General features: G+C 34.1%; 1 protein-coding gene and 1 long non-coding RNA gene across 2 annotated transcripts; both read left to right on the plus strand.

The window, feature by feature from the left end:
• Positions 1 to 829: 829 nt before the first annotated feature.
• Positions 830 to 5258, plus strand: LOC149016209 (uncharacterized). Its single transcript, XM_089157336.1, has 4 exons — positions 830 to 1068; positions 3335 to 3506; positions 3756 to 3872; positions 3960 to 5258. Exons 1-4 carry the CDS (start codon positions 959 to 961, stop codon positions 4080 to 4082), a joined length of 522 nt encoding a protein of 173 aa, XP_089013462.1. The 5' UTR covers positions 830 to 958; the 3' UTR covers positions 4083 to 5258.
• A 3289-nt stretch (positions 5259 to 8547) lies between these two features.
• LOC149016210 (uncharacterized) lies at positions 8548 to 12101 on the plus strand. Its single transcript, XR_016173683.1, has 3 exons — positions 8548 to 8874; positions 9553 to 9723; positions 11077 to 12101. It is a non-coding gene; the product is annotated as an uncharacterized LOC149016210 (long non-coding RNA).
• Positions 12102 to 12143: the final 42 nt, after the last annotated feature.

Consider the following 12143-nt stretch of genomic DNA (forward strand, 5'->3'; position numbering starts at 1 on the left):
TCTTCCTCCACATGTCAATCAACGCATTAATTTAAGCATTGAATGCACTCAGATTCATTAAATTCTCAATGCCTGAAAGAAAGCTTCTCATTCGCTTAGCACTTCCTCGAGTGTTGCACTCTTACGTTTTGTCTGTCAAAGTGAGGGATTCTGTTACATCCACATCAACGTGAACTTGACCACCTGATCTTGAGGGATTATGTACAAGCTGTCTTGAAGCGTCTTCAAGAAGTTTGGGCTCTTGGCTTGCTGATCAAGCCACCCATCAAAAGTAACCTCAACCCTTCATTTGGAACAAAGGATCTAAGGGCTACGATGTTTCTTAGCCACCTCAGAGGTATGAACTCAATATATATCCCGATACTCTACATGAGTTAGGGTAAGTCCAAGAACATCTACTCTGATCATTTACTCTCCTACAACTATCCAAAAAGACATTCATTCTTTGTATTCTTTGAGCATTTATTCTTCTCTACAAGGAATTGTGTTTTCCAGATTCTAACTTAATTACTGGAGGTGGTTTCCTATCCTCAGAGGAGGCCTACCTCACTTTCTTTGTTTTTGAAGAATCAGGCTTGGTCTTATAACTCACCAGTTAGCCCACACTCAGATTTTGGGGGCAACAATTATCACAACAGTTGTCTCAGTTATCTGTGAAGAAGCATGAATCGTAAGATATTACACCCAAATCAAATTCAACAGAAAAACAAAATACCAAAAACAGAAAATAATGAGCTGATGATCGTCTTGCTTTTGCTCACATCCTACCGTTTAAACAAATCGTAAGGCCAATGACCAGATAGAATGGTTAATCTCATTGGCTCACGTGTCAGGCATGAAATCAACCGAGCCGTTCCTTCTTGGTTCCCCATGCCTAAGAGAAGTTTGGAGAAATATGTTAGCCACGAAGCTCGAGAATTGAGAGTGACAGGTAGGAAGAGCAGAGGATTCGACGAAAATGGGAGACGAGAAGGTGAAAGATGAAGCGCTGAAGATCCTTGGTGTCTTCCAAGTTCTTCCTCGTTTAGTCGTCTTTGATCTCGATTACACCTTATGGCCGTTCTACTGGTAAGTTTTCTCTTCAATAGCTTTTCCGGTTAGTCTGAACTTGTAATTTCATACCTTTGTGACAACAGAGAAGAATTACGAAATTTTGCAAACATTCTGGAAGCAAAATTTTTAAGCTATCTCTGATTTTGCCTCCGTTTGTTCGATGTAAAGTTTCACCTCGCTAGTCCGTTGTCTTAAATTGGATTGAATTTCAAATGGGATTAGGGTTTCATTTATCCGTTGGTTAACTTATGGGAGGTTTTTTCATGTTGATTTTGTCTTCTTCTTCTATTTATTCTGTTGGTTTATTACCTATGAATGGCTCTCTTTTAGGTGAGTTCCTGGAAATCAATCGAAAATAGATGCCTATTCGTTTCCTCATCTTCAAATGAGGTCCTGATGTTGAAATAATTTGGATTTTCAATTATTGGAATGTTTTGGTCAATTCAGCTCAACTCTACTAAGGGCAATTGCAACAATTTGTTTTCAGCTACCATAATCAATGTAGGATCATGTTTTCCGTCCAAATCAGAAGCAATAATTCTTTCACTGTCTGTCTTCCTCATCTTCATTTGACACCTTCAGGATCGGTTTTTACTGAACAACACACCATTGGGCTGCGGCCCTTTGCTTAATCATTACTAGAACTTATAGAACTTTGATTCTAGTCACTTGTCTTATATCTGAGTTAGCCATCAAAGTCCAGTTGCTTGCATCTTTTCACATATTGACTTCGTTCTATCAAAACCATTTTATTGTTTTCATCACAACGGTTGTAATTTTCATGTCTCATGGTGTTCGTCCATTAGGATATCTACTTCTACGTCACACCTACTTTATATGGGTCTTTATTTCCTGATTGCCTACATTTTTCTCCATTGAACATTACTTGTCTTTCAGCTGTTAAAATGGAAGCGTTCTTCAAAAAACTGTTATCTGACAATGTCGCTGTACTCCAAAGGCACATATCAGCTTCATTTATCATTCTCTAATCCCCTTATGCAAAACCCTCTCCAATGAATGATCAGTTGTCAGACCAACAGAATACTTGTTAACTGGCTGTGGTACCTCTTGTTCATCCACCTTGCTCTGCTTTTCTTTTTCCTTGAAAATAAATGGCATCTCCTATGATGTACTAGTTTTACTCTCAACTATGTCCAAAAGAAGAGGGTTTTACTCTCAAGTCCCCTCACTGACTGTATCCAAGTATTTGTAGGCCTTTGCAAATCAAATTCTGCCATCTCACGTTAGTGGGGGCAATATTAGCTATTGGCTTTTTTGATCTAATCTGTTGTCAATTTATTTAAAGTGTTTTAGTTCTAGAGAATCCCTACATAATTCTAACCTTGCATTTATCTCCCTCTGATATCATGAATTGGGATTAATTTTTCTGTTCACTGTCAACTATTTCATAGCAAATGCAAATATATACTAAATCAGCATCAACTCCTGTGCAGCGTTACACTCACTGATCTCTTTCACAGTTTCTGAATGTGTTATATGAGATGCTATCTAGGTTAGAGTACTTCTTGAGACACTTATATTTTATTGGGGGCACAATACTGAATTCCTTTTTTGCTTTATAATTTTATGGGTGAAGGTTTTTCTTTTCATTTTGATCTAATAATTTATGATTAGAAATAAATGCCAATGAAACATTCTGACTGTAAACTATAAACCACTGTGTTGAACTGAAAATTGTGCGCTTCACCACGCAATTTACACCAAGGGTTGAAGTGGAACCAGAAACAGTTTGACCTTCCATGCTACCAATGGGTCTCTTGATATCCAATTTACACTATTCATTCTTTTATCTCTTCTCATTAAATTATGCATTTTTTGGTCAAAACAAGGAAGAGGGCTTCTGATATTGCAAAATTTGGAATACATACGCAAGGCATGTGTTTTAACATAGCAGGCGTTGGTTGTGGCACTTATGTTCCTTCTCTCTCTCTCTGTCTCACCACAGTGTTGCTTCATCTCTGTTCGCTCCAATTAGTCGATTAAAAGAGCATCTTGCTCTATAATCAAACATTTTGGTATTAATGGGACTAGGACAATGCTTGATGTCTTGGGTTTGCTTCCTCTTAATAGCTACCTCAATTCCTTTAGTTTCTTTGTTCAATAGTGATAAAAGATGGTGGTTTCAAGACTTTTGGCTCAACTTTTTTTTTTTTTTTTTTTTTGGGGGGGGCGGGGGGAAGGTTTTGGATGTGGATACTGTTAGATTAAAAAAATGTATTTCAGTTATACCTTTCATATCTGATATGATGCTCTTTCTCAGTGAATGCCGCTCCAAACGCGAGATGCCATCTCTCTATCCACATGCAAAAGGTATAATGTATGCACTCAAGGATAAAGGAGTTGACATTGCGATTGCTTCTAGATCACCAACACCTGATATAGCAAAGACATTTCTTGACAAATTGGGGATACAGTCCATGTTTGTGGCCCAGGTGAGCCAAAGGAACTTAATATTTCCTTTACTAAGATGTGCTTGCTACACTTTTGCAGGATTGGAGCCATTTAGATGCATGCTTATCAACATATATAATTTGAATGGATTCCACTTCCCCCCCCCCCCTCTTTTTGGGGCCATTGTCGTTGTTATGTTGTATCATCATTTACTTATTTTCTTAGTTGTGGACAGGTCTGTCTCACCTGTAGTGTTGAGTAATTGTTTTTTCCATTCCTTCATGTTTCAGGAGATCTTCTCTAGCTGGACCCACAAGACGGAACATTTTCAAAGAATCCATAGGAGGACGGGGGTGCCATTCAACTCAATGGTGTTTTTTGATGATGAGGATAGGAACATTGACACAGTAATAACCACCTTCTGTTTCATTAATTTCCTCAAATTTCCATGCACTTTTCAGATATTAAATTAAATCTGGTGGTGGTGCTTGTAGGTTTCAAAAATGGGAGTTACGAGCATTTTGGTTGGTAATGGAGTAAACCTTGGAGCTTTGAGGCAGGGGCTTACAATGTTCACACAAAATGAATCATCATCTGACAAGAAGAGCCGACAGTGATTCTCATTGAGAGGGAGAAGAATTAAGGTGTGGAGTACTTATTCAATGATGCACCAGTTACTAGCTAAAATACATATGGTAGTAGTAGTAGTAAAACTTAACTAATCATATGAATCATCTATTATCTGGTCAGTAAATCATTGGACATAATATTTTGTCTTAGACAAGTTGGGCTTAATTTTGTTGTGCAAGTGGTTTTTGTGATCTCTTGAATGTGTTGGGTGAGCATAATTTCCTTAGACTCCATTTTACAACCTCCACTCCGGCCCCTTGTGTCTCCACTTTTTCTCTGATGAAATTCTTGAAATCCATCCAAAAGCCTAGGGTAGATATTTTCAAACAAGACAACAAAAAATACATGCAACTGGATTTGTTCCAAAGATTTTTTCTTCTGCATCATACAAACCTAGCACTCTTTTGCTGTTTTTATTGTAGTTGCCATATACTTGCTGCTCCGGATCAATGGCATGATTTTAGTGCCATAGAATGGTAGGTTTTACTACCAATGGTCCCTATGACAGGAAGACTGAACTCATTACTATCCAACTTTTGCAACCTTGTGGGAATGGTTGTGGACCATTCATGGACATGAGGGAATCCATTTAGCTTTTCAAACAAGGGAGAGGTGGTGCCCCCTGTTTTCAATAGAAATGCATGTCATGGCAATCAAACCATCAAGTGTGATCTCTGAGGTCAATTTCAGACAGAAGAAACGGACCCATTGTGAAAAATGTTCACATTGGGATTTTAATTTGCAAATCATAAAGCCATTAACTAGAGATTTTGGTCCGAGATGAATGAAAGAATCATTCAACTAATGGTGTATTCAGGGAAATTTTGTTGGTCGGAAACTCTAGCCTTCAGAAGGGAGTTAGTTGTAGTGATCTCTCTCTGGAATTCCAATAGGAAATGTAAGAGTTTGAAATTCTATAGGCCTATTTAAGAGGGGCAATTCTGCAATCTGAGAAAAAAAACCGTGATAAAGAGGAATGGATGGTGCTCAACATATAAAAAAAGGAAATGTTATTCTTTCGTACTTCCACAGAATGAAGAAGAACGAACGAAAGATGGAAACGTTGTTCTTTCGCACTTTGGCAGAATGAAGAACGAATAAACAGACCCGTTTACTTATCTGCAGTCATCAAACAAACCATTAAGAATCAATAAAACCAACACAGAGCTGTTCTAGTATGAAACCAGACATCTCTTACGGAAAAAAACAACCAAAAAAATCAATAAACATTCCTAATATATTAATAAAAAAAAAAAAGAAGCGCCTTTGTACCCAAAAAAAAAAAATTCAATAAACATCAATCAACAACACAATAAGGATTGGTAAGGATAAGAGGATATCACCTTAAAGTAGTGAACATTATCCAAATCACTATAAGGACTTGCAAAATCAGGGAAAACAAAAATTGATTTTGAACAATACAACTCGATTAAATTAAAATTTTAAAAAGTAAATCATTTCCCTCACATTTATGGAGAAACGAACTAACAGAAGGAAGGCTAATTAAATGGTTGAATTTTGAGATTATGGACACCCAGAAGCCAAGCAGCCATGTTCTCTTTTACCCATCTTCCTTTTCTGTTTCTCTTATTTGAAAATTACAAAAACTTGGAAGATTATAGAGGATAAGGTATAAGACTGAAACCGCTATTTTATTTTTATTTCATTATATCTAATTATCCTAACTAAGAATCCATACATGGTGATAGGGTGGAATTTAGTAAATTCTTCGATTTTTCCCAAAAAGCTGCACCCTAGAATTCTCTAAGTCTTCACCAAAAAAAAAAAAAAAAAATTCTCTAAGTCATCACCACCATCATGAACATCATTTTCTTGATGACGATCATCCTTGGTTGAAAATATTTTTTAATTTAAACCCACATTATCGTAATCATCCTAGTAACTAAAATACTAAATTATCATCAATTAAAATAATTATTAAAATTCAAAATAACATACTTAAAACCAAAATTATCTTTAATTATATTAAAACCCCAACATACCATTTTTTTTTATCAAACAATTAAAAAGAAACACGTAGTGCTTGATATCAAAATGCAATTTCAATTGAGAAGATGAAGCATTGATTCTCTCTCTTTCTTTTCTTTTCTTTTTTTTACATTTAAATTAAAGAATCGAAGTTATTTAAAGGTATTTTGGGTCATAAAAATAACATCTTGAGGGTGTTTTGGGCTAAGATGTCTCAATTTAAATTGCATTTTGATATCATGTAGTACATTTTTTTTTAATGGGATAATTACTATTGCCCCCTTATACTTTGGTTTTATAACTAATCAAACCCCCTTCTTTGTGAAATTACTATTGCCCCCCTCACTTCTAAAAGTGTTAAGTGGCTATTAACATCAAATATGAAATGTCTATTTTGCCCTTAAAATTAAGAAGTAAAAAATATGGCATTACCCTCATTTATAGAAACTATATTGCATATCAATTATATCATTAAAATCTTATATTTTAGAATTAGTTTTGAATTTGGTGGGACCACATACTTATGATTGTTGAAACTTTCACATTCCACTTAAATTTTTCATAATCACCATGATGAAAGTTTTACAAACAAATTAGCATATAAGATCTAATTGATAGAAAATTTGGTAACATACATAATGGTCAACATATATTAGGTGATTTTCAATTTTCAACTTTGAATTAAATTTGATATTTCTTAATATTTTAGTTTCTATTTAATTACATCTTTCCTTTATTTGTTGATTTAATTTTAGAGAAAAACAAAATCACATCTTTCCTTTATTTGGTGGTTTCTTTTTAAAAAGAAAAGTAAAATTAAAGTTAATTTTTTTTTCTATTAAGGGTAGTATTATAACTTGAAGAAAGAGCAAATAAGTAAAAAGATAATTGAAGGGTTATTTTTGGGATTTTGAAACAAAAAAAAGATGCCACATCATCAAGAAACTAACGGAGCTTAACGGTGGGGGGCATTAGTAATTGTTGACAAAGTTAGAGGTTCAAATAGTAATTTTAAAAAGTATAGTAGATAAAGTAATAATAAAATCAAAGTACAAGGGGTAACAGTAATTATCCCTTTTTTAATTGTTTGATAAAATAAAAAAAAAGGTATGTTGGGGTTTTAATAATTAAAGATAATTTGAGTTTTAAATATGGTGTTTTGGTTTTTAACAATTATTTAATTGAATGTAAGTTAGTATTTTAAGGTAATTATGATAATTTAGGGTTTTAATTAAAAATATATTTTTAACCAAGGAATAGTTTGGGGTTTCAGAAAAACATTTAACGGTAAAAATTAAATTTAACCGATAAAGTTAACAGGAAGGGAGGTGTTTGATATATTTGCTAGATAAGAGGGGAGGTAAGTGATATTATCCAACTAAGAGGAGGGTGTAAGTGCTATTTGGCTAGCTAAGATGGAGGTAAGTGATATTTACCCTTTTACTAATTAATAAAAGAATAAATATATCTTAATCCATGATATCAAAACTCATAATTTCTCACAGTTTTTTCATGAAAAATAGTAACAACTATACTCTTAGAAAATGCAAGCTAAGTGTCACTAAAGCAACAATTATAAGACATTTTAATTATGAATAATAGTCATGTATCATGCATTATTGATTAGAATATTATTATAAATACAAAGTGAGTTTAATATAGCCTCCCTAGACATTTTTTTTTTATTCATTTGATTCAAATTCTTATTTTAAATATAAATTTGAGAATGATATGAAAAAGAATTATAGTAATATACTTTCTACTGCAAAGATTGAGATATTGGAGAAAACTAATTTGGTAAGTATATGTTGATAATAAAACTTTTAAATTGGCTTTCATTTTCAAATCAAATTATATTAATCATAGACCCGTTTAGGTTATTTTTTGTTCAAATTGTATAATATTTTTAACTATATTAAGTTTGACAAATGAAAAACATAGATATGTATTTCTCAAAAATGGCATACAATTAAATTTTTTTTAATGCTTCAGATATTTATTGACTAAGGGAATAGATATATCATTAGTTTTCTAGAATCAATTACAATACAAATGCTACTTTACAAGTTAAGTAAACCCACTTAAGGAATTTTGATTGCACATGAAGCAGCCTACTCCATCTCATAATCTACTTCAGAGTAATCATAGGTCTCATACAATCCTTAATCCATCCGAAAACAATCTCGTAATTACAATTACAAGAAGGATATGATACTTTTACATGTAAGAATTTAAGTAGACCCTATTATGTGTAGTGTATATATCATATCATATTATCATATCATATCATACTATCATACTATCATACTACTATTATAAAAGCACGAACTAAGGGAGGATGGCTACATTTCACTTCCCAAAACATCCCTATCTCCTAAAACTATCATACTATCATACTACTATTATAAAAGCACGAACTAAGGGAGGATGGCTACATTTCACTTCCCAAAACATCCCTATCTCCTAAAACTGACTTTTAAGTCATACAAAAAGAATATCCAAAAATGTAATTTGTCAAATAACCTTCTGTATTATATGAATTAAGTTAATAAAGTGCAATTAATACCAACATTAACTAAATCGTGTGCTGATAACCCTAAATCGTGGTGCTAACTGCAGCATCGCTACATTTCTCGTTCCCCAACGGCAAGGGAGGAAGACAACAATTGAGTGACGCAATGGTGTCGTTAAAGTTGCAGAAGAGGCTTTCTACCAATGTTCTCTAGTGTGAAAGACGGAAAATCTGGCTCAATCCTAGTGAAATCATAGAAATCTCCATGGCCAATTCAAGTAGGTTCATCCTTTTGCCTCTGTATCTCACGCCTTTGTTTTTTTCCTTTTTGTTGGTTACCTGCCTAGGCGACTTTGGAACAGATTTTATCTTCAATTTTTCTCTTTGATCTATTCAATTCGTGTTGATAAGTTTCTGATAGATCGAGGCACAGGGATGCTCTTCGATTTTCTTCTCGCTTTTATTTGTTAACAAGTTATGACTAAATCTGCTGCTTTTTTTTTTTTTTTTTTTTTTTGCCAGTTCTATTTCAGGATTTGACATGCGGAGCCGCTTTATTTGCAGTTCTTTTTTGGAGACATGCTATAAGCAAAGTTTGTGGTAGTTGATAAATTCGTACAATTCGATGATGTTGAAACATTTTAATTTCAAGCACTGCTAGAATTGTTTTGATGGTTTTTCTAATTCGGTGACATGCGTACTTCTTTCTTTCGAAGAGGATGATCCTGTTGTAAGGAATTTCTTGTTTGTGTTTCAAGTTGTAGCTTATTATGGTAAATGACCGCTAGAGAGAATATTCACACCCATCTCGTGTCCATGGAAAATAAAATCCTAATGGATAGATCTCAAATCTATTTCCATGGTTCTCCGATTTATTTGGGTTTTCCTCTATTATTCTGATGATCTATTCTTGCATTCTGAGGTTTACCCACTTTGTATATGTGCCTGAGATACAGGCATTTATTGGCGAGGCCTGGGAAAGCCTTTTACTCTCCTCATCATAATATGAGCGATTGATGCTCCTGCCCTTTGCTGCCTCAAAGGAGCAAGCTCACAAGCGAAAATTATGGGCGACAAAATGTCTGGACCTCTCAAGCGTTCCTTGGGCCTGGGAAGAAATTTGATTGGTATATTTATTCTGTTTCTTCTTTTCATTTACTTTGAACCATCTAATCTAATGATGTAATGAGCCTTCTGAAACTAAGAAATGGTTGTGTGCACACTCTTTTTTCCTTTGAAATTGAAAACTGCTTAAATACCATGGTATAAAATGATTAAAATGTAAACTATTGTTTTTATCATTTAGGATTTTAGACTCGCAGAATACGTATAATACATAGTTTTCAGAAATCCTAATGATAGAAAACGCATTCTCCCTGATCTAAATTGGGTTCTACAATATGTTCCTCCTCCTGTTTGAATGGCAGGCATCATTGTTGCTATTCGAGGAAGACTAGGATTGGGTCTCTGAAAAAGAAAGCCTTCCACATGAATAAGACTTGACCAAGAAGAGTTATGATTTCCAATATTTGGTTCCCTTTGCTAGCGTTATGATTCAATCCCTTAGAAAATGTTTGGGATCAAAAGAAATCATGGTTATTTGGGTTTGTTCCTTTCAACTAATAAATTAGAGTAGAAAATCCAACATGGTTCCTTAGGAAATGGTGCTTACCCCAAACATCCCAACTTCCCTCTACAAAGGCTTTCTAATTCTGTTTTGTCTCACCATTTTGATTGTTGACTTTCCTCTTACACAAAAATCCATTTCAACTTTACAGGATTGTGAATTCATGATAAACCAGGAAGAAAGCCCATTGAGTTGCCTGGGAAGAAACACCTTCCTTAGTTGTGAACTCCTATCTTGTTGCTGACATGATATATTGTGTCTATAATGCTGTTAGGTTGTATAGCTATATGCCTTATTCTTTGCTTTTAAAAGGAAACATTCTTCATGTATAGCTGCATTATAAGTTCATTTATTGAATAATTAGATCCTTTCAGGTTTTTATTTGTCTTCTTAAAGTTATGTCCGAACAAAACTTGCTCCTTCAATGATTAATGTAGATTGATTGCTGTAAATAGGTGTTATGTAGTTCCTGCATCCATGATGGGAAACCAACCACTGAATATTATCGCAAATGGCTTTTCATACAGTGTTTAGTTTATCTTAATGTCCAAAGATAAACATTTGGAAGATATTATTATATTAGAGGCATTCCTTTATTCTTCATTAGGACTTAAGGTTTGCACATTGTTATTTTGGGATTGGATTACTTCTGTTTCGGTGTCCAATACATCCTATGGTTACGAATTAGCCTTATAGTCAAGTTTTATTACATTTGCGGTTTACTGTTGTTCTGGTCCTTCTGACTATATGTCTGCATACTTGATCTTTATTTTGCAGTGGTTGTTGTTTTTTACTTTGCATTTTGATTATTAGTGTTTGCTCAAAAAATTTACCACCAGTTGCATTTTTGAAGGATGAGTTGCTTGGGTTGGCTGGCTGGGATCCCAATGCAGATCCAGCCTTCTAAAACTATGGATTCGTGCTGACCGGTTGGAAGGTGACGACATTTTCAACATAATGGAAATAAAGAAGAAGACTATATGGCACAACCAAAAGTCTATGACACTATGGAGAGAACTGATTAGACTGCATAGGAGATATTCCCTTTGGACAAGGAGCTGCATAGGAGGAAGTGACTCAACTTGCAGATGAAGAAGAAAATTTGTTTTTCTTAAGGCTGCATATGAGATATTTCTTTGGACAAGGAGCTGCATACGCATTCCATTTGTAACTTTAGGAATATAATTTTTTATGTTTTTAATAAGAGTTAAAATTGTAAGTGTTACAACGTACTGGCCACCAGATGAATGCTGTCAATGATACAAATATTAGGAAAAGAACAAAATAAATAATCAAAGAAAAGAAGTGCTACTTTACTTGGGGTGGAACATACCAAAGCTATAGAAATAATCTCAAATAATTTCAACAAATTTTAACTAACTTAGTTACCAACAAAATACAGCCAATCCCATTTACAAAAAATCTGCAAGATGGTGATCAACAAAATCTGTGCTAATCCCTATTGCTTCAAATAAGTTCATCTAATTTGGAGAAAAACTCTCGAGCATATGTACTTATAACTACTAGAAGAATGCTTCTATGTGCAAACATTCCCAAATTTCTTCAGACAAGATATTTAATGATGATGAGCTTGCACCATGCTCACACCTTTCAAAATCTAAAGTTGAGACCCATTCATCAACATTTCTAGATGGGATTATTAAAAAATAAACTTAAATAGAAGATTAAAATACAAAGCTATGCATGAACACAATTTTATTAAATAACTACAAAGGCATGCAGCAGAGATTTAACCCATTTTCTAGTGTGAACAGTTTATCATAACTGGTCTATCTTGCCACAAGAGCAAAGAAGAGAAGTCTGAATCCAATAACAAGTAACTCACCTCTTGATCTTCCCAGCATGTCCATCCAAGGAAAATAGTTGTCCCAGTGAGAATTCGATCTGTAGCAGAAAAAA

The sequence above is a fragment of the Hakea prostrata genome, chromosome 5, assembly GCF_041222555.1.
Source record: "Hakea prostrata isolate BN-2017 chromosome 5, UWA_Hpros_2, whole genome shotgun sequence".
Taxonomy (NCBI): Eukaryota; Viridiplantae; Streptophyta; class Magnoliopsida; order Proteales; family Proteaceae; genus Hakea; species Hakea prostrata.